The sequence below is a fragment of the Microtus ochrogaster genome, unplaced genomic scaffold (assembly GCF_000317375.1).
Source record: "Microtus ochrogaster isolate Prairie Vole_2 unplaced genomic scaffold, MicOch1.0 UNK62, whole genome shotgun sequence".
In the NCBI taxonomy this organism is placed as follows: domain Eukaryota; kingdom Metazoa; phylum Chordata; class Mammalia; order Rodentia; family Cricetidae; genus Microtus; species Microtus ochrogaster.
The window spans coordinates 1,939,005-1,962,117 of record NW_004949160.1 but is presented as its reverse complement, the minus strand read 5'-3'; the positions used below and the strand labels follow the sequence as shown (position 1 = coordinate 1,962,117).

Here is a 23,113-nt window from a genome sequence, read left to right as displayed (position 1 = left end):
TGTTCTGTCCCTTCCTTTCATCCCAACCAACTTGTTCCCTGCTTGAAATAAGATCAATATAACGAGTTTGAACTACCTAACCGTTCCTGTTAATTCCCTATTGATGCTATCTCCTTCCATTCCCATTCCATAGCACTGATGGTAGAATAGAAACTCCTTAAAAGATCATTCATGAATAGTGTCAAACTGACAAAGACATCTAACCTTGTACCAAAATACACAGACGGCTGGGGGCAGGGAGTGCCACTAGCCACACAAGCCTGATGACCTGAGTTTATAGCCCCAAACCCACTTAAAAGCCAGACACAAAATCTGTAATCCTAGCACTTCTCCCATAAGATAGGAGTTGGAGACGAGAAAATCATAGGAGAATTGCCTGGAAGTTCACGGGCAGCTAGCACGGAGTATGCAGGGCAGAGAAGTAGAGCAAGAGAGACCCCGCCTTGACAAAATGGGGGGGGGGGAATTACTCCAGAGGTTAAGAGCACTAGCTGCTCTTCCAGAGGTTCTGAGTTCAATCCCAGCAACCACATAGTGGCTCACAGCCATCTATAATGAGATCTGGTGCCTCTTCTGACAGGCATACATGGAGGCAGAATGTTGTATACATAATAAATAAAAATCTTAAAAAGAAAAAAAAACAAAAAAAAGAAAAAAAAGAGAAATTACTCCAGAAAGTTGCCCTCTGATCTCTACATAAAAGCCATGATACACATGAGCCCACACTCACATACATGTATACACACTAATTATTTTAAAATCACATACATGGTGACATGCTTTTAATCTTAGCATTCAGAAGGTGAAGGCAAAGTGGATCTCTGTGAGTCTGAGGCCAGCCTGTTCTACCATGGTGAGTCCAGGACAGCCAGAGCTGTGGCTGCTCAGAGAGAGACCTTATCTCAGAAACCAAACCACATGCACGAAGACTAGAGTGACGGCTCAGTAGTTAACAGCACTTGTTACTATTGGAGTAGAACCCGCGTGGCAGCTCGTAATCACCTGTACCCCCAGCTCCAGGGGAGCTTGTGCTCTCTTCCGGCCACTGCAGACACCTACACACATGTGCTCACACAAACATACATGTAACTAAAAAAAAGTCTTTGAAAAAACAACCACACACACTGTGAGGGTAAAACCTTCCATATCCGAATTCATCTTTCTCCCTTATCTCTTTATCCTCTCCTTTTGCAATCTAATACCCAAATAGTGCCACCTCTGAGCTCCCTCTAGGGTGGAAACCTTGTTTGATCCGCACACGCAACCCCTGTCTCACCAAGTCGACCTCGTTCACTTAAAGATTTATCCACTATTCTGACCAGTTCACAGAAGAAGAGGAGGTGAGAAGATAGCCAGAGACCATGACGCTAGGGAAGGTGGGAGGCAGGGAAAGGCCCTGACACAATGGTGGTGTCCTGAGTGTAGGGCTGTACCCCTGACAGTTGCCTGCTTCTGAATTCGCGATTCCCTGCCTTAGCCTTGGGAGCCCTGGATGTGTTTGTCACTGAGCCCTCTCTCTTTGCTTTCTTTGGCCCACATGGGGTGGGATTCACATTTTTAGAACAGTGGTTCCCATAACAACCAAGCAGGAACTGTTGTCTGTGGAAAATAGCATGGTCACACATGCGCACATGTATATATGTTTGCACTGTGGGGATACATGTGTGTACTTACGTGCATAAGGACAGCACACCCACTTTCACATCCACACGTGTACATTCACATGTATATATAGCCATGCACTCACAAATACACACATGCAGTATATACCTGCATAGCCACGGGTGTATCCCTCCATATGCATACAAATCCATGTGGATACATACACAAAACACATACAAGCACACAGCATGCTGTCGATTGTTTTTTATATATAAAAAGCACAGAGTAAGGGCACTATCACAACAAAGGTGGTACCAGGATGGTACGGGGATACTGTTGGCTAGCCACAAAGACAGGTGAAAGAGTCAAGTCTGCATTTGGACGGGAGCGGGTTCAGGAGCTGCACTGTAGCAAAGAGACGGCATGAGGGTGCTGTGGCTTGATCAGAGGATGGATTGGGTATTGTGCATTCAAATTCTGGCCCTGCCAGTCATTGAACTCTTAACTTTAGCTCCTCCCTCTGCAGAAGTGGGTGCCTTTCATCATTCCTGTGGCAGAAATCCTGAGATGAGCAACTTAAGGCAGGAAAGGATGGCTTTGACTTAGCATTGATGGGACGCAGTCCAGCATGTCCAGGAAAGCATGGCTGTGGGAGTATCTGGGCACATTGCAGCCCCAGTGGGGAAGCAGACAACAGTACCTTACTCAAGTCCTCCTTTTTATTCAGTTTGGGACCTCAGGACATGAGACGGTGCTGCTCCCAAGGGAGGATCTTCTCAGTTAAACCTCTCTCTAAACTTCCTTTCACACAGACCCGACGGTGATTAGAAACACAGTCAGGATGACAGTGTGACCATCACAGTGGGGGTAAATAGTTTCTGGGGCTGGAGAGATGGCTCAGTGGTTAGGAGTACTGGCTGCTCTTGCAGAGGACTGGGGTTCAATTCTCAGCACCCACATGACTGTTCACAACTGTCTGTAACTCTAGTTCCAGAATACCTGACACCCTCATACAGACGTGTCTGCAGACAAAACACCAATGTGCATAAATTAAAAAAATTAAAAAATTAAATGAATACTTTCTGCTAGGTTACTCTATTGGAAAGTGAATGATGTGTAGTAAAATGATTAGCATGATTGTGGTGCCTGCTTCTTGATTGACAGGAATTTATTTGATTTCCCTTATCAATCTAAGAAGACTTCCTGAAGGTGGAATGACATCAGAGCTTCAGGAAGGAAAAAAGAGGGTGCTTCATCTGTTTGGCCGCTGTGCAATTATTATTGGATTTATCCTTCCCCCAAACCACCTGACAGGTCTACAGACCCCTCGCCCATACTCCGTGCCTGGGGCCTCTGCCCTCAGAGGAGTGGGATGGGGGTCAGTGGGAGTCACTGAAGCCTCCAATGTACTAGAAAGTCCTAGAGCTAAGCTGGCTTTTTGCTCTGCTGCAGGGCCTGGTGCAGCCTATCTGAAGCATCATGTGTGGTAGAAGTATCATCTCCGTTTTCCTCATCCTAAACTCAGTTCATCCCTGGCTTGTTCTGGAACCCCAAGTGTTTTTTGTTTTTGTTGTTGTTGTTGTATTTGTTTTTTCCATTCCCAGCTCAACGTCAGCCCTGAGGACTTCCTCTAGCATAGGACAATTTACAGCATAGAGTGTGCAGACCTACCTCAGCACCTAGGTAGGCCTGAAGCCAAGGGTGAGGGGCCTTCTAGATGCTTCAGGTTCTGAATCTTGGGGCGATTGTATGCAAGTGGTGGGTTTGTCTGGAGCAAGCCAGTGCATATTCCCTGCTTCTTTCTATTTGTAGGTCCAGAAGAGGATGGGGGTGATACCTAAAAGTGCAACATTAGGTCTGGGAACACAACACAGTGTGGCTCAGCTGTAGCCAGATCTACCCAAAGACCACACCGCTGACCTGAAGTCACAAAGTGCATCGCCCGTACTTGGCACATGCCCGTACTTGGGCTCACAGCCCAAGAGGCCGCTAAAGAACTGTGGTGTGTGTCGTGGCGCATGCCAACCTTTTTTTAGTCCTCAGAACCACCCATCCAAGATGTGCTCCCACTGAGGGCAGGCCAAGCCCTCTAGGGTGGGCTAGGGTGGATAGGCCCTGATTAAAGGTGGGCAGCAGAGGCCACAGCTGGAAGATCCGAGGCACAGGATGCCTGGGTGGTGGTCACTGGAGTGGGGAAGGCTGCACTCCCCACAGCCCGGCGGCACCCATCCCCCACCCAAGCCACCAGCTTCTGCGGAAAACGTGGGGTCCAGGCGCAGCCGCTCCTGGCTGCATCTGCCGCTCCCCGCTTGCTGAAGAGCCCGCCCCGGAGGAGGGGCCGGCTCCGCCCCACCTCCCCGCCGCCTCCCTCCCTGTCTCCTGGCTGCGCCCGGGCCGAGCGCCCCCTCCTCTCTTCCCCTCCTCCCTACGTACCCCGCCCGTGATTGCAACGCGAACCCCTCCCTGCTGCGCGGGTCTGGGGGACTCGGCCGCCCCCTCCCCAACTGGGAGGCGGCGGCGGCCACCGTAGGCTGCAGTGGGGACCGAGATCCGAGGCCCAGTGGCGGCCCTGCGTCTGGACCCGGCACGCGGGGTCTGTGCCTCTGCGCCCCCAGCCCAGGGCCGCGTTGCGTTGCCTTGCCTTGCCGAGGGCTAGAGGAGGTAAGGGCAAGTCTGGGGCGCGCTGCGGGACTGCTCTTGGAGAAGCTAGGCAGGGAAAACCACAGCCGCTGCACCCTCCTCCCCTGCCTTCTTTCCTGCTGCCCTCCTGAGGCCGCGAGGCCGCCAGAACAGGGAGGGATTCTGGGCAGGCCAGGCTCTGGGTAGCCAAGGGGTTAATTTAAAGAATTAAAATCAGAACGGGTTTGAGACCAGGCTTCCCCTCCCCCTCCCGCCTGTCGCTGCCCTAGCCTTGTTGGGGGGCGGGGGCGGGCTCCAGAAAAAAACCCACTGGGACTCTGGACTTTGGAGAGGGAGAAGGGGGAGTGCCCTGAAACCCCAATTCTTTCCACCTGCTGGTGATGGAATGGGGGAGGGACTTGGTCCCGAGGCCTGGCTGGGCACCTGTACGGTTGTCGGTGCGTGCCTGTGTGCACGTGTGATCGTCTGGAGGTGTTCATATGTGTGCACGCATGTTTCAGCCTCCCCACACCCCAGTGTCTGTGCGGGTGACTGTGCCCACAGTATCTCTGGAGGTGTGGGCTCCACTCCATCGCCTTGCATGTTGTGTGATCCTGTGCCTGTGTGCACTGCCTACAGCCAGCCTGGAGAACTGTGAGGCCTGTCCCCTCCCTGTGGTTGAGCCTGCGGTGAGGGGCTCAGATGGTTTTCCGGGTGTGGGATCCAGGTGCTGGAGCCTGTGTGTGTGTGACCTTGGGAGGCGTGTGCCTGTTTGCAGGACCATGAGAGGGGGTGCTCAGAACAGAAAGGCAGTGTGTGGGGTGACCGGGAAGCAGAAGACCGACTGTGTTGACTGCTGCGGGTCCTTATCAGGCTGGGGAACTGTTCCGCAGGCACCCAGTTTGGGGTTATAGCTGCAGAGCCCAGGCTCAGGCTTCTTGGAGGGTTGGAGGGAGTTAAACAGGCAGGGCATTCCTTTATTCTCCACCTGCTGGGGCATAATGAGGACTATAATGTGGACACCTCCAGCTGCCTCTTCATCCTCAGAGCCTCCACCTGCTGGCAGAGGCCTTCTGGAAACACCTAGTTTAGAGCTCTTTAGGCTTCTAAGCCCATCTAGCAGCATCCAGACCGGCCTCCCTCATTTGACTTCTGCTTCTCTGCCTCTTTTCTTGTGTGTGGGCTTTACCTGGAAAAGAGGAGGGCCGTGCTCTTGGGCCAAGTGGAGGGAGAGAATATGCCATGGGTAGGTCAGGCAGGAAGTTGGGGGCCAGATGGGGACACCACACCAAACTATGCTAGCTTTTCGATTTTGCCTGCTTTGAATTTAACTGGTGGGATAGGGGACAGAGAGCTGTGGCAGGGACACATTTGTCCTGCACTTCTCTGTGCCTAGCTGTTAAAGAGGGTAAAGGTAAAGGGTAGTGAGGATCGTCAGATATACTAGTGCTCTTGCTTCTGTGTCCCTAGATCTTCCTTCCTGTCAGATAAATCTGTGTGTATTCCACAAACAGTCAACAAATGCTCACCAAGTGCCACTGTGGGCCCATCTTCCCGCGAACACCCTACTCTCAGCCAGAAGGAATGTAGCACAGAATATGAGTCAGTCAGGAAGTGCTGTGTTCAAGTCCTTATTTGTCAAGTGTTTTAGTTACTCACTGCTGTGTAACAAACACCCCCAGAATTTAGAAACTTTGAATAGCAATTATTTATTTGTTTATTTCAGTGCTGAGAATTGAACTCTGCACCTTGCACATACTACGCAGATGATCTGCCATTGGGCTTAAAGTTGCAATATGCCTATCTCCCAATTAGCTGGGGTTCCAGGCATGTCAACACTAGCCATGACACTATTTCCCATTGTCAGTGAATCACCTGTGGCTGTGGTTATGGGATCTGAGGATGTCACCTGGAATCACATACACAGTCCCTCAAGGTGGCCTCTTATCTGACTTTTGCTTGCACAGAGCTTGCTGATGTCCATCTGGCCATGGCTGTGAGTCAGTGTGGGAGAGAACCACATAAGGGTGACACTAGAGGCCGTGATTCATCAGAGGTCCTCATGCAGCACCAATTTGTTGGATGCCTTTATGGCCACGGGCAAGCGATTTGACCAATCTGTGCCTTAGCTTCCTCATTCCAGCATTGACGCATTCCACCTCCTTGGTAGCATTGTTGTGAGCATGATGATGTACCAGAAATAATTAGTGGATAGACATAGGTTCACTATTTTATTAAACCTACAGGAACCTGTGGGCCTTGGGCTTGACTCTGACATTCTGCACTGGGCACATGACATAAAGCCGGTGATGCTCAGAGCTCAACTAGAGCAAACCATGGGGATGAGAAGACACAGTGAGTTCTGACCTCCTAGTAAGGGACTAGGGAGCCATCATGTTTTACAAGTTCATTCTTGAGTTTATTTAACCAGTTTACCTAGTTACATGATGGTAAGTGTTGGTAATTGCTCTGGTTGGGCACTGGCGAGATGGCTCAGCAGTTGAGAGCTCTTGTTACTCTTGCAGAGGACCGTGGTTCTGTTCCCAGCACCCATATGATGACTCACAACTGTTCGAAACTCCAGTCCCAAGAGATTCAGTGTCCTCTTCTAAGCAGAAATGCACATACATGCATGCAAAGCACACCTCGAACAAAAATCTCCTCTAAAAATTCACTTTAAAAAATCACTTTGGCTACATGAAATTTATCTGATTTGGTGATTCCTCTAATAGTGAACTAGTGTACACTCTGTGGAGATGGCCATTTGTAGTGTTTCTGCTGCGGTGTATAAGTAATGAGGGATCAGTGTCCGTGTGGGTCATTGATCCCCAGCTGTGGGAGCTACTGTCTTCTCCTGAGAGTCTATAGTGAGGAAGGACTTGTGCTGTGATGGGATTGAGGTGGAGGAGGGTGTCAGGGAAAGGCTTTATGGAAAAGGTGGCATTTAAGCTGGGTCTACAAAACTCCCCATGAGCCTAGACTTGAGGATGTGACAGTCCCCGGTGCTTTCCAGTGGAGCAGAGCCCTCATGGGGCTCACTGAGAGTTTTTGTGGAACAGGACCAGAGACAAAAGCTGGCAAAGCTGAGAGCTGGTCAGATGGCGCCACCCGTAAAGACAGGTGTACTTCGCCTCTGAGCAGCTGGGCTGGGGATCTATCTGTTGAATGCTTGCCTAGCATGCACCAAGCCCTGAGTATGACTGCTAGTACTATCCCAGCACGAAGGAGTGGGAGCAGGAAGATCAGAAGTTCAAGATCATCCTCAGCTACACAGCAAGTTTGAGACAAGTCTGGGCTACATAAGAACCTATCTCAAAGGAGGAGGAGGACGAGGTCATTCATTCTTCAGGGATTATTTTACTGATTTGGATGTTTCTTTGTGTGTGCATGTGTGTTTGTGAGATATGTGTGTGTGTATTTATTTATGTGTACATGTGTTAGATGTTTTCTTTTTTCTCTTTTTTGTTTTTTATTTTTGCAAACAAGGTCTCTTACTAAACCTAGAGCTCACTAGCTTGGCCAGGCTGGAAGGCCATTGATTGACAGTGATCCTTTTGTCTTTGCCTTCCCAGGGCTGATATTGTAGTTGCATACTGCCACACTGAGTTTTTTGTACAAAGATCTGAATTCAGGTCTTTGAGCTTCTGCAGCAAGCACTTCTCCACAGCCCCTATTTTACATTGTAAATGACAGAAATGGCAGGGTTGATGCTTGCCAAAAGCTTCAGAAGTCATGAGGATTGTCAGATGAGTGAGTTAGAGCCCACACAGATGGGGTCAGAGGTCTGCAGTGGAGCCCATAGGAAAAGGAAGTAACCATTCAGTAGGTGCTGTGGTCCAGGGTGGAGCATGAACAGAGCCTAGAGGCGAGTCGCTGTCCAGGGTGCTGAGGAGATGCGGCGGCTGTAGGTTGAGAATTGTAAGAAGGGCGGGTTTTGGGGTGTGTACGTTGGTTTTGTGAGTTTAGTGTTAGCCACTTTAAGCTTTTGGCTGCCAACACTGAAATGGAACCCAATTCATTCTCTATTGATTTCTTCTAAATTTACTTTGAGTTAAAAAAAAAAAAAGGAGGGGAGGGGAGGAGGAAGTAAGGGTTCTTTAGCTTGGTTTCAGGCCCAAGGCCTTATTTGTATCTGACTTGTGGAAGTAAGTTATGTTTAAGAAGTTGATTCTCTCCAATTTTAAAAGATGCTCCTGGATTCTCCCACACTTCTCCTTCCCAGCACAGAGAGCTCGTGTCCACTCAGTGCCCTGCGTAGTCACACCTCAGGCCACAGCAGCCAGGCTCATTAGAGCAGCCGCCTTAGCAGCCCCCAGTGGGCCCTAGTCTGCTCCAGTCCTCTGTGAGCTTGCCCCCGCTCCTTCCAGATTACAACGATTACAACTGCACCTTCCCAAGTTCCTGCCTGAGTTCCCGTTTTTGCTGTTTGTTCTTGAAAATTCCTTGGCTCTTCTCTCTCCTCTGTCTCCTGGAGGCTCCATCTTCCCCTCCATCCCCTTATTTTCTTTGTCTATACTGCCACCCTGGGCTTGCTTTTCTAGTATTATTTTTTTTAAATGTGTAAGCTTGGGACTGGCTAAATGGTTACGAGTGCTTGCTGCTGGCAGATCACGGCCATCTGTAGCTACAGTCCCCGGGATCTTGTGCTTTCTTCTGGCCTCCAGGGGCACTGCACACACACGGTGCACTGACATATATTCAGGCCAAACACTCATACACATAAAATACAAATCAGTAAGCTAACTTTTTCTTCTTGTTTTTTTCAAGACAGGATTTCTCTGTGTATCCCTGGCTGTCCTGGAACTTGCTCTGTAGACCAGCTTGGCTTTAAACTTAGAGATTCACCTATCTCTGCCTTCCAAGTGCTGGAATTAAAGGCGTTCATCACCAATGCCCGGTTTAAGCCAGTTTTTTTTTTTAAAAAAATACTTAATTTAAATAAAATGTTGAGGCATGTTTTAATGTAGCTTCAGCTGGCCTCAAACTTGCTATGTAGCTGTCAATGACTTTAAACTCATGATTCTCCTGCCTCTGCATTGAAACTGTTATAGTTACAGTACTACATCTGGCCAGTAATGTATTTAATGTTTTTAATTGCACTCATTTGTATATGGGAGCATGCAATTGGATGTTCATATGGACAACTTGTGGAAGGCCATTTTCTCTTTCCTGGTAACTCTAGTTACCAGGAATGGAGCAGGTGCCTTTACCCACTCACCCTTACTATCTCCGATAATGTATTTTTGGCAGCATAAACAGCAAAGTAGGTACAAATGGCTTTATGTTTGTTTTGTATTACTATTATTAAGTATATGCATGTTTTGCCTGCACATATGTCTGTATGTATGCACTACATGTGTCTGTGGAGGCCAAAAGCAAGCTTCAGATCCCTTGGACCTAAAGTTACAGATGGTTGTCAGCCTCCATGTGGGTGCTGGGACTCAAACTCGGGTCGTCTGGAAGAGCAGCAAATGCTCCTGACTACCGAGTCATTTCTTCCTCCTCCGCCTCCACTGTTGTTTGCTTGGCTTTTGTTTTGTTTTAAGACAGGATCTCACTCTGTAGCCCTGGCTAGCCTGGACCTTGCTATGTACATCAAACTGATTATGAACTCAAAGAGATCCTCTCCCTTCCAACTTGAAGACCTGTGCCCCCATACCCACCTATTTTAATTCTGTAGATGTGGGGTTTACATTCGCTCTCAGGCCAGAAGATCCCATCAGAGCCCTGGAGTCACCGTTCGATGTGGCTATGAGCTCCCGGAAGTGGGCACTGGGGACTGAACTCAGGTCCTCTGCAAGAGCAGTGTGTGCTCTTAACCACATCTCCCATACTGTTTTGATCCTATCATCTTCTACCCAAGTTTGCCTCAGGAGATCACCAGCTACTTGGAGGAAAGAACCGAATCTTGTTCATCTGTGTAACCTGCATATGCCTAGCACAACACCCGTGTAGTGCTTGGCACTGAACTTAGTAAGTGCACACAGAATGAATTCATATTTAACTACAACTTAGGTAAGAAGTGCAGACTTTGATTCATTAGGGGAAAAGAGTTTTAATTTTTTATTTATTTATATTTTATGTATGAGTGTCTTGCATGTACACCTGCAGGCCAGAAGAGGGCATCAGATCCTATTACAGATGGTTGTGAGTCCCCATGTGGTTGCAGGGAATTGAACCCAGGTCCTCTGGAAGAACAGCCAGTGCTCCTAACCCTTGAGCCATCTCTCCAGCCCCAGGGGGTTTTATTATAAGTGGCAGATCCAATTTTATTTATTTTAAATTACATTATTTGCGTGTGCGTGTATGCGTGTACTACGGCCCTAGAAGAGAGGTCAGAGAATGACTTGGAGGAGTCAGTTCTCTCCTTCCATATGTGGAGTCAAACCCAGGTTATCAGTCTTGGTGACAGGAACCTTCATCTGCTGTGCCATCTCACCAGCCCCCAGTTTTATTTTAAACAATAAAACATCTTAACACTTCCTTTAACTATGGAGAGGGGAGATGAATGGGCTTTTGGCATAACTACATCCAGGTTCTCAGGCAAGTGGGGATGACTCTCCAGCTCCTGGCTCTGGTTCCTCAGGCGTTTGCTTGTTTTCCCTCTGTGCATGGACTTTCTTCTCTGTGTGGTCAGTCAGTCTGAGCCACCAACTCCCTTTTCTCATCCATAGTTCAGGGGAGATTGCAGTCTCTTAGAGTGCTTCATCTTAGCACATGATCCCGAAAGGAAAAGGGGGGACCCCCCCAATCTCTCAGTGACAAACTTCAGTGGCTCAGTTTGAGGGATGCACATACTCATTCCTGGTCAGTCGTGGTAACAAAGGATGTGGGACTAGAGCCTGTCTCCACGCACAAGGAACGCAGTAGTGGAGCACATGGGGGATGAAGGGCAGCTCACCAAAGAGAAGCTGAGATGCTGACATAACCACACGGTGAACAGCGAGTCTGCTGTAGGAATCACCAGGGTCCACGTGGTAGTGGGTCCATAGAGTAAGACCATGTAAGGTTTCCGCAGGAGCAACAGGTGAGATTGTTCAGAGGCACAGCTCAAATGAGCCTGAAAGCTTAAACATAATAAATAAATAATAAATGAGTAAAATCCATCCAGTGAGTTCAGTCTGTAGAACCCTAGCCAAAGAAAACCTTAAGCTGGGCTTGCAAAGACAGGCGCCCTGAGATCGGTGCTTGGACGAGAGCGGCGGTGTGGCAAAGGCAAGGAGGCAGAGCCAGGCAGAAACAGGGGCAGGTCTCAGGGCTGCAGTAGCTATGTCCGAACTGGAACACAAAAGAAAATCTGACTGTTCTCCCCCAGTGCTCAGAGTACAGCATACAGGCTGGAATCTGAGTAGATAATAGAACTTGTGTTTGTCATTTTTTTCCCTTCTCATTCCATACTACCTTCCATCACTTTGTTTTCCTTTTCGTGTGTGTATATATGTGTGCATATGCATATTTTTGTATGTGTGGCACTCACAGCAGTCTGAGTATACCCACACGCAATGGTCCAAGGCTAGTTGATAAGAGCCATCCCCTATCACACTCTTCCACCTTAGACCCTGAGGCAGAGTTTCTCAAACAAACCTGGAGCTCTCTGATGTCTTGCAATCGAACTTTCTCTGGGGGTCCTGTGTGTCTGCCTTCTGATGCTGGAATTACAGGCAGGCAGCCATGCCCACCAGGCATTTCTGTGCGTTTCCAGGGTTCTGAACTCTGGCCTTCATTCTGGCCCGGCTAGCACTTAACTGCTGAGCTTTCTTTCCAACCCTGTCACCTTCTTGCTTGCTTTCAGGGAAAGCTTCACACGCATGCGTAGGTGTCCAAGACTAGACAGAATATTCTCAATAACAATAGTCGTTCTCGGGGCAGTAGGTGGAGGGCAGCTCCCGAGGTATGTGCTGCGGTAAGGAGTTATTGGAATATCGGTCCCCTCTTCTCATCCACCTCGGTGCTCACCCAACAGGCCTGCCATCCCCAGGTTTCTCCCTTTCCTTAATTTCTTGGAGCCTGGATAGTAGGGTGTTATGAAGGCTAAAAAAATGTTCTTCAAGAGTGGGAAGGGACAGGGAGAGTCAGAAGCGCACCTAGGAGTCAGCTGCCCTCAGCTGGGCAGGCAGGTATACAAGTCAGAACCAGCTGCTCCCCACCAGCTGGGTATGTGAACTTGGAATCTCCAGGCCCACTGTTGCCTGACAAAACTTTTCTTGGGGAGAGGCTACACACCCCTGATAGGGAGTCAACAACAGATCAAACTATGGATACCACCAAAGTCCAGCTTGGTGAAGGAGTGGGACTTATTGGCGTTACTTACAGAAATATGGATGAAGGGTCACTTACAGGAACACAAATGACTCCAAGAGAGCTGCATTACCAGAGCCCACCCCAGCATGGGAGACAGCTCAGCTCACAAAGCTGGGAACCTGTAGCTCACTGCACAGCCTGCAGCAGCCCAACAGGTTGGAGGGTGTCCTTTCCACATGACTCAATCCATCTAAACCTCTTTGGGCCAGCTGGTGGGGTCTCCAGGTCTTTTAACTCACTAGTCTGAGTATGACTCAGCAGTTTCTGTTGTTTATTCCTGGGAGGGCGGAGCCTAATGAATCTGGTCAGTTTCAGAACTTACTAGAGCTATTTTGAGCTGTTTACCTTCTAGTTAAAGCCTCACCCCCACTCCACAGGATAGAATGTTTCAATTTCAGAGGCACCTGCTCCACAATGGCCAGCTTCATCTGTCTCGCCTATTCGAATCTATTCCGGTCTTTCTCTGAGTCTCTCAGTCTCTCAGTCTCTCTCTGTCTCTCTCTCTCTGTCTCTCTCTGTCTCTCTGTCTGTCTCTCTGTCTCTCTCTCTCTGGCCTTGAACTCACAGACGTGCACCTGCCACAGCCCTCCAAGTGCTGGGATTTACCCGTGCTACTATGCCCTGTTTAAGGTCTTCTCTTTCTCCTTGAGTCAGTTTGAAGCTTTCTATTTTCCTAGAAAAGCATTCAGCTCATTCACATTTTCAAGATTTTGAGCCAAGAGTTGTACCTAGTAGTATTTTCATAATTGGAAAAGAATTCTCTCTTGCAAGTCACATCCCTCTTCTCATAGTGTTCTTGTTCTCTGTCTGTGTGTGTGTGTGTGTTTTCTAGAATGCCATTTTTTAATTACTTCTATTGACTAGTCTTTAGATTTTAGTGTACCTAAAGGAAGGACAGTGATGGTGGCACAATTAATTGATTTAATGGCCTTAGATTTATTGTGTGATGCTGGGAATTGAATCCAGGCCTGATGTGAGACATGTACTTTACCGACTGAGCTATTCGCCAACATTAATTACCAAATATTTGTTTAAAATGAAAGAAGGCAGTTAGCCGGTTAAGTTGGGTGTGACGTAGAAGTCCTGTCATCTTAGCACTTTGGAGATGGAAGCAAGGACGTCAGGAATTGAAGGCCAGCCTATCTCAAAAGAGAAAAGGGGGTGCAGAGATGACCCATCAATTAAGAGTGTTCACTGACCTTCCAGAGGAGCAGAGTTTGGTTCCTAGCACTCATGTTGGGCAGCTCATAATCACCTTTAATTCCTGCTTCAGAGAATCTGGTTTCCCAGGCACCTGGACTCCCATGCTTATTCCTACACACAGACACAAACATAAGTTAAGATAAAATAAATCTTTTTTTTTTTAAAGGAAACAGAAGAAAAAAAAACCTCTTGATGGATCTAAATGTGGGGAAAAAATCTAAATGTAGACATAATATGAAAGAGGGACAAATTCAGCCTGGTGTATCTGCACAGTTCCCGGTTTTTGTCAGATGTGATAGCAGGGTTAGCTGATTAAAACCCTTATTTAAGCTGGGTGGTGGTGGTCCACGCCTTTAACCCCAGCACTGGAGAGGCAGAGGCAGGCGGATCTCCGAGATTGAGTCTAGCCTGATCTACAGAGTGAGTTCCAGGACAGCCAGGTCTATAGAGAGAAACTCTGTCTTGAAAAACCAAAAAATAAAATAAAAAGAACTCCTATTTAAAATATATTCTGGGGTCTAGCACGATGGTTTAGTGATTAAGAGCACTTACTGTTCTTCCAGTGGCCCTAGGTTTGACTATCAGTACCCATAGAGTGGGCCACATCTGTGTCCAGTTCTGGAAGAATCTAACACCCTCTTCTGGCCTCTGTAGGCACCAGGGACATAGGTAGTGCAGAAACATAAATGCAGACAAAACACTCATACACATAAAATAATTTTTTATTTAAAATGTTCTCATTTTACATATCAACCGCAGTCATGAAATAAAAATTTTAAAAATTTAAATATTCTACAAAAAATGAAGTCTGGAGTATTAAAAGAACACATGCATAATTGGTTATAGTTTTTGGCGGGAACAGACTCCTTAAGCATAACAACAAGAGCAGAAATCATATTTTACTGAGGTATACTTTCAACATATCAATAAAAAACAAAGTAAAAGCCAATCAACATACTTGAGAAAAATATTTGCAGTACAAGAGATCAATACTATAAAAAGCCTTTGCAAATCAATAAAGAAATATGAATGTTCAATGTAAAAATGAGCAAAATTGGTCTGGGCATGACAGGTAGGACCTGTAATCTCAGCGCTTCTCACACTGAAGCAAGAGGACTATGGCCAGTGTGAGACCAGCCTGGACTATATGGTGAGACCCTGCCTCAAAAAAAAAAAAAAAAAAAAACTAGATCCAATGGGCAATGGTGGCGGAAGCCTTTAATCCCAGCACTTGGGCAGAGGCAGGTGGATCTCTGTGAGTTCAAGGCCAGCCTGGTCTACAGAGCAAGTTCCAGGACAGCCAGGTGCTGTTACACAGAGAAACCCTGTCTCAGAAACAAACCAACCAACCTAGATCGTCAAGATTGTCAGTAGGCAATAGCATGTGCTGCTAGCCCTACAGTCTGAGTTTAGTCTCCATAACCCACATGGAAGTTGTAAGAACCATCTCCTACGAGTTGTTCTCTGACCTCCATGTATCTTATGGCAGAGATGCACCCATTCCAGCATATACACACACACTAAATAAGTAAATATAGTTTAACACCCCCCCCCAACAGCACAGTATATGGTCAAATCACTAAAGACATGCAGATGATTGAAAAAAAGCAGGGAAGTGTCCAAACCCTGCAATCCAAGAAACTAAAGTGAAGAAACCAGGTCAGTTTTCACTTTCAAATTTGCAAGAGCACATAGAGGCCAGACAGGACCTGGATTTGGCTGTAGCGGGTAAGGCAGGCAGTGGGGGGCCAGGAAAGGAGTTGTGAAGAGAAATCATCTGCCATAAGACAGGTCTGGAGCCAGTGTGGAGGCAAATACCTGTAACTCCAGCACTCCAGACAGTGATGCAGGAGGAGCCCAGGTAGCCTGGGCTATCACGAGAGACCATCAAGGGAAAGGAAAAGGAGGGTCATGTCCTTGCAGAGGATGACAGAGAGCTGTGAGGCTAGGCTAGCCCAGCAGCACGGGTGTGAGCAGACCTTGGCCTGGAAGAGCACGTAGCATGGAAGGATGTTGGGGCAGAAAGCATCCTAAGGAGAGAAAAGCCAAGATGGCCTGTGTTGTAGCTGAGAGAAGGGCAACATGAAAGGAAACCAGGCTGCTAGGAGCCATAGTTCAGAATCTGTGAATGACACTAGAGCAGTGGTCCTCAGCCTTCCTAATGCTGGACCCTTTAATACATCGTTCCTCGTGTTGTGGTTACCCACACACACACCATAAAATTATTTCGTTGCTACTTCATAAGTGTAATTTTGCTGCTGTTATAAACTATAATGTAAATACTTGTGTTTTCTGATGGCAACCCCCGTGAAAGGGTCATTTGCCCTCCAAGGGGTCTCGACCCACAGGCTGAGAACCACTGATTTTGTGTCATTGCTAGAGATTGGCAACAGGTTCAAATGAGTCCACTGAAAAACAAGACCAAAAACACAAGCTGGAGAGATGGTTGGGTGGGTGAAAGCCCTTTACATGTAAGCCTGAGAATTTGAGTCAAAGCAGGATGCCATTGTACTCATCGGTAATCCCAGCCTTCTTACCACGAAGTGGGAGGTGGAGACAGGGGAACTGTCCAGGAGACCAGCTAGCCTAACATACACAGCCACAAAAAAAACAAGGAGTAAACCTGCCTTAAAATAAAGTAGAAGGTGAGGAGACGGCTTCGTGGTTAAAGTGCTTGCTGCACAAATGTCAGGACTGACGTTTGGATCCCCCACATAAACGCTGGGTAGCCATGATTGTCTGCCTGTAATTCCAACCTCAAAAGGCAGAGGTAGGGGGTTTCCCAGAGCAGGCTAGCCAGCAAGACTAGGCATGTCCGTGAGTTCTGGGTTGTCTGAGAGCCCCTGCCTCAATGAATATGGTGGGAGATGGATGAAGGATGATCTCATCATTAGCTTGGGGTCCCCATGTGCATGCAAAATAGAAAAGAAACTGGAAAGGCAAAGACCCACTCCTGAAAGTTGTCCTCTGCCCTCCGCACACATAGGCACCTACAGTTACACACATGATCCGGCACCCGGGAGCCTGCAGTCACAGACATCATGCTGTCAGCAAGATCTGTGAACTGAGCAAAGGCTTTGGGCACATGTGGATGTCACTGTTCAAGTGACATCACAAGTCCTTCTGCCCCATAGAAAAGACTCTAAGGCCACCATAAGCCCCAGGTTCCTGTCCTGCCAATGGCACACAGGTCCTGGGGTGCCTGTGTTAACCAGAAGTGGGAAACGTGCTATTTCTATCCAGATAGCCGGGCCTCTTAGAAGAGAGTAAAACCACATGTGTTCCCTGGAGCCAGGGGCTGAGGTCAGCTCTACCAACCCAGAGTTGGAGGAAAACAGTTCTCTAAGAGAAAATCGGGAGTCTAACCAAGAACTAGAGCAGGAGGGCAGAACAGTATAGCGGTTTATTAAACACACACGGCTTTCTGCTTAACTGCTGAATAATTTAGACCATTTTCCCTGCTCGTCCCAACGCAGCCATCCATCACAGACTTACGCGATAGCTGTCCTGTCTCCAGAAGAAGCAAGCTCGCATCCTCATCCCGAAACACATCCAGCCGCACACAGTATTGTGCTGTGTCTGATGAAGTAATCTAGTCTTCAGGGTCTTGCATCCAGAATGGGATGGGGAAGAAAACTGGATAGCTGAAAGAACAAAGTCACTATCCAGCTGGAGAGGGGAAGGGAGGGAAAACACCTTGTCCACAGCCCACACCTCTGATAGTAGCAAGGGTTCTCTGATCCTGCAGTCTGCATCCTTAGTGCTCTGAGGCAATTTGTGAGCCAAGAACTGAAGCCTGCTTGGGCACAGAGAGGGCACAGTCTTAGGGGTCCGTCATGTGTTTTCCAGGCTTCTCTAGTAATACACTGGCCTTGATCATCAGGAGGGCTCTCTATCAACTCGCCTTCTTTATCCCCAGTACTCAAGGCCAGAGACCTCACTGGAAGTTGTAATTTTAGAATGGATTCCCTGATGGTGGTGGGGAGGGGGAATGAGAGTTGTCTCTTAGCAACAGGCTGCACTCTTCCTCCCATCACAGGAGCCCAGGCTTGGAAGGAGAGCTCTAGCCCGGGCCTCTGCCAATGGGCAATGCATGCCCCTAGCTCCTTGGCCCCTTCCTACTCAAGCTGCACACCCCCCCCCAACACACTCCAAAGATGGCTTATAATACATGTTTCCATGGAGAAGACACAGGAGGGCCGAGGAGTCAAGAGCAGGCAGGCCCCAGACCACCCTCCCTCTGAGTTTCCCGCCTCCCTCTTTGCTTGAGTTCACTGTAGTTTAAAGCAGAGAACTGGCTCTTCATTATCTCTCAGCCATATTAGATTACTGGCCTCAGCAGAAGGCCCTCTCCAGACAAGCTATTTTCTCCTTCTGCTGTGAGCTCTGCCAAACCATAGTGGGTCTTGTTTGACTTTACTGAAAAGGCCCCAGGAAAGACCACAGCACCTAACAATGTCCTAACAGTTGTCTGCTAATGTAGCAGTCTTTGTGGGAGCACGGCCTTACCTCCAGGGGCTATGGATAACAGTTTAATCAGTGGACTTGCGGTTGGGACAGAGTTGACCAACTTTTTGTTTCTTTGTATTTTGAGGCAAGGTCTTACTGTGTATGTAGTCTTGGCTGGCCTGGAGCTCACTAGGTAGACCAGATGGCCTCCAACTCAGCCAAGATCTGCTCCTGAGTGCGGGGATTGAAGGTGTGCATCCACCAACTTTTACTGGGGGTAAGGGAAGTGGTACTGTTTTATTTACACTCCCCTAGCTTAATTTCTTTCCTTGTTGCTATGACAACAAAAACAACTGACAACTGATGGCAGAGAGAGAACTGAAGTTCAATGTGCTGTCCATCATGGTGGGGGAGTCGGAAGCAGGAGCCTGAAGCAGCTCTGCATTGTAGGATCAGGAAACAGGGCGTCGAGGGCAAGCTGCTGCTCAGTTCCTTTTCCGGGTGCTCACACGATCCCACAGAGAATGGTGCCAGCCACAGTGGGCAGTTCGTCTCACCCCAACAGCTGAAATCAAAACTCCCCAGAGGCCCATTTCCCAGATCATTCTAGATTCTGTGAAGGAGACAATACTAACCACCACAGGGCCAGGGAGATGACTCAGTGGGGAAGGTGCTTAGCAGGTAAAGAATATCACCACTCAGCCTGACAACCTAAGTTTGATTTTGGATCCCAGATGGTGGACAGAAAGAACTGACTCCACAGGTTAACTTCTGGCCTCCAGATGTGTGCCAGGGCACGATCATCCACCGTACACAAAATAAATGGATTAAACACAAAGGGAAAAAAGCCACTGACTACCACAGGGTCTAGTACCTGAAAAAGGAAATCATCTTTATCTCTTAATTTCCCGGAGTTCCCCCCGCCCCCGACTCCGGGCACAAAGAACACAGACCCAGTAAAAGTGTAAAAGAGGAGTTGACCATATGCCCCAGTCCACAAAGAGAGACTGACAAAGTGGGAAAGGAAGGCAGATGCCCCAAGATCAAAGCAGCATGCTGACAGGAGGAGGCTAGGTGCTAGGTGGCCATGGCAACAGATGGTTCTGTATATCCATGAGGAAATGGCAGAAGGCAAGCAGAACTCTCTGGAGCCCATTAGGAAGGAGAGGTAGAGCTGAGAGCAGCCTCAAGGTGTGAGTCAGTGGGAACAGAGGGAGGCCATAAAGAAGCTGGAATCAATTAAGAACAGAGAGACACAGAACCCTGAGGAAAATCCACCCTGGACAATATCGCAGCAGCCTATAAAGATGGAATGGTTAGGCATCAGATAGCTGAGAAAGTGGGTGAAGCGCTTGATGACAACTGCATTGTCCTCAGAAGGTGCACCATGCCTGAATTCAGAGTCAGTTAAAATAGGGAAGGCGGTGAGATACGTGAAGTCCCGGCGGGGGTGGGGAGGTGAAAAGCCACAGGTGGGAGGCTAGGACAAGAGTTGAGAAGGATCCTGGGTGTAAGAATGGGTGGGCTCCTTGTCAGGAAGGGTGTGAGAGGAAAGAATGTAGGGCCCTTGGAGGGAAGAGCAGAACACTCACTGGAGGAGGCAGTGCCTGAAATGGCGGGCATGGGAACAGTGCCATCTACAGCATCATAGGTAGGTAAGCATTCTGGTCCCTACAACTGAGTTCTAATGAATCTGCCTGCATGGTGGATGTGGTCTTTAGAAGACAAAGATGAAACATCTGTTTGAGAATCTTCTAGGATGTCACATACATGAACTGGGATACGTGGGATACCCCAAGGTTCATATACATGTCTTGATGATTGTATCCACGCAGGCATGTAAAAACACAACCCCCACAGAACATTCTCTACAGCACACAAGGTTCCTTCCCGCCCCTTCCCAATTCACTAGAAACATAAGCCTTTATTCTGACTTGCATTGCTATTAGTTTTGTCAGTTCTTGCCTTCCAACTCTGGAATCTTGCAGTATGTTCTTTTTGGCTTCCTTCCCATAATACTAAACATATTCATCTGTTGTTATGGATACTGCTTCCTTTCTTACTACAGAGCAGCAGTCCATTATGAATATACAATCAATCCATTCTACTATTCTCTTGTTTGGGATCTTCTTAATTCTGCGACAATCCTCATTTGGCAATTCACTTGCCTTGGCCTGCTGAGTGCAAGGATTACAGATACTATGCTACCAAACCTGAATCCCAGTCTGCTATTGAAGAATGCTTGGGCACTTTTTTGTAGGTTGGCAATCATTGTAATTAAAATTATTTCTTGAAAGCCAGGCGGTGGTGGTGCATACCTCTAATCCCAGCACTTGGGAGGCAGAGACAGGTGGATCTCTGTGAGTTCAAGACCAGCCTGGTCTACAAGAGCTAGTTCCGGGACAGGCTCCAAAGCTATAGAGAAACCCTGTCTCGGGAAAAATTTTTTTAATTAATTAATTAATTTTTGAGACAGAGTTTCTCTGTGCTGCCCTGACTGCCTCCCGAGTGCTGGAATTAAAGGCCTGTATCACCACTGCCCGGCTCCTTTAATAATTTTTTAAAAAATAATTCCTTCAAGCCAGGCACAGTGGCTCATGCCTGTAATCCCAGCACTCGAGAGGCTAAGAAAAGCAAATTCCTGAAAGTCTGCAGCCAGCCTGAGTTACGTTGTGAGTTCCAGGCCGGAAAGTCTAGGGACTGAAACTCTTTCTTAATCAATCAACAAACAACTTTGTAACAACAGTAATAATTCATTTTTGCTTCCATGAGGCAGAGTCTTAAGTAGATGAGGCTAGCCTGGTCCTCTCTATGTAGATGAGGATAATCCTGAAGGTCTCCTTGGCTTCACCTCCCAAGTGCTGGGATTAGAAGCAACTGTTCCATTGACGAGGTTTTTTTTAAAATCAAACATTCTTTAAAAATTTTAAAAAATGGTTTATTTTGTGTGTATGAGTGTTTTGCCTGCATGTGCATCATGTACTTGCCTGCTGCCAGGGAAACCAGAAGAAGGCAACAGATCCCCTGGAACTGGAATTACAATGGCTACGAACAATTAATTATGTTCTGGGAACCAAACCCAGGTACTTTACAAAAGCAACAAGTGCTCTTAACTGCGAAGCCATCTCTCCAGCCTTCCAAAACAGTCTTAATTTTAATAATAATAATAAATCTAGGCCTAGTAATCTCAGCACTTGGAAGGCAAGAGCTCAGCCTGGGCTACACCTGGAGTACCATATAGTCCCTTCACTTTGGGGAAGGTCACACTCTCATGCCTAGGTCCCAGAGCCCTCCACCCTAGCTGTATCCATGGAACCAGGGTACAGGATTACTGAACCTGGAAGAGACGGGTGGGAGTGCGGCTAGCAGGCTGCTGAGCCTCACTTTTTCTCTTCTAGCCTCCCCAGGCCCTGGCTGTTGGTGACCAGAGCCGTCCTGATCCCGCAGGCCGGGCCGGGCCCATCAGCGGCCCCCCATGAGCGCGCCCGGCTGACCGGTGAGGCGGCCGCGGTGGAGCCGGCGCGCCCAGAGGGCGGCGGGGCCATGGCCTCGCTGGACCTACCTTACAGATGCCCACGATGCGGGGAGCATAAGCGCTTCCGGAGCCTGTCGTCGCTGCGCGCGCACCTGGAATACAGCCACACCTACGAGACGCTCTACATTCTCTCCAAGACGAACAGTATCTGCGACGGCGCGGCCGCTGCAGCTGCAGCTGCTGCAGCAGCCTCCGGTTTCCCGCTGGCACCAGAGCCCGCTGCCCTGCTGGCGGTGCCCGGAGCCCGGCGCGAGGTCTTCGAGAGCACGTCCTTCCAGGGCAAGGAGCAGGCGGCAGGATCGGCGCCCGCGGGGCCACATCTGCTGCACCATCATCACCACCACGCGCCGCTGGCTCACTTCCCCAGCGACCTGGTGCCCGCCAGCCTTCCCTGTGAGGAGCTGGCCGAGCCAGGGCTAGTGCCTGCCGCGCGCTATGCGCTACGCGAGATCGAAATTCCACTCGGTGAGCTGTTCGCGCGCAAGTCCGTGGCATCCTCGGCCTGTTCGACGCCGCCACCCGGGCCCGGCCCTGGTCCTTGTTCCGGCCCCGCCTCCGCATCACCGGCGTCGCCATCGCCTGCCGATGTAGCCTACGAAGAAGGCTTGGCACGCCTCAAGATCCGCGCGCTGGAGAAGCTGGAGGTGGACCGGAGACTGGAGCGGCTGAGCGAGGAGGTGGAGCAGAAGATCGCGGGCCAGGTGGGCCGGCTACAGGCCGAGCTGGAGCGCAAGGCCGCGGAGTTGGAGACTGCGCGACAGGAGAGTGCTCGGCTGGGACGCGAAAAGGAGGAGCTGGAGGAGCGTGCGTCTGAGCTCTCGCGCCAGGTGGACGTGAGCGTGGAGCTGCTGGCCTCGCTTAAGCAGGACCTGGTGCATAAGGAACAGGAGCTGAGCCGCAAGCAGCAGTGAGTAGACTCTGGGGGTCCCGTGGGAAGGTGGATGTTATTCCCGCACGTGTCTGGGGTGTCTCCATGGAGTCAAGCTTTGGAACATAAGTTCTGAGTCTGTAATGGTGGGTTCTGTGCCAGTGGGTTCGAGTGTGTTATGATGATTTGGGACCCCAGAGTACGTGTGTTTCTTCATCTCCGATAGCCAGCCCAGGCAGCTCTTGCATTTTGGTACCAGAACTTCCCACTAACCTACTCAAAGAAATGGCCTAGCTCTCCATGTCATCTTGTACTTTGTAAAAGCATGCAGACACAGTTGCATTGCTCCCTGGTATCGTAAACCTGCTTCCTTCCACCTCCTTGCTCATGCCTATTTTTTGGGGGGAGGGGGGTTCGAGACAGGGTTTCTCTGTAGCTTTGGAGTCTGTCCTGGAACTAGCTCTTGTAGACCAGGCTGGCCTCGAACTCACAGAGATCCGCCTGCAGACACAGTTGCATTGCTCCCTGGTATCGTA

General features: G+C 48.8%; 1 protein-coding gene across 1 annotated transcript in view; it reads left to right on the top strand.

The window, feature by feature from the left end:
* Positions 1 to 3,952: 3,952 nt before the first annotated feature.
* Fbxo41 (F-box protein 41) overlaps positions 3,953 to 23,113 on the top strand; it is a 33,594-nt gene continuing 14,433 nt past the window's right edge. The window contains exons 1-2 of the mRNA XM_013354709.2: positions 3,953 to 4,263; positions 21,573 to 22,616. Of these exons, the coding sequence (XP_013210163.1) occupies positions 21,718 to 22,616 (899 nt within the window). The 5' untranslated portion in view covers positions 3,953 to 4,263; positions 21,573 to 21,717. The remainder of the gene's footprint in view (positions 4,264 to 21,572; positions 22,617 to 23,113) is intronic.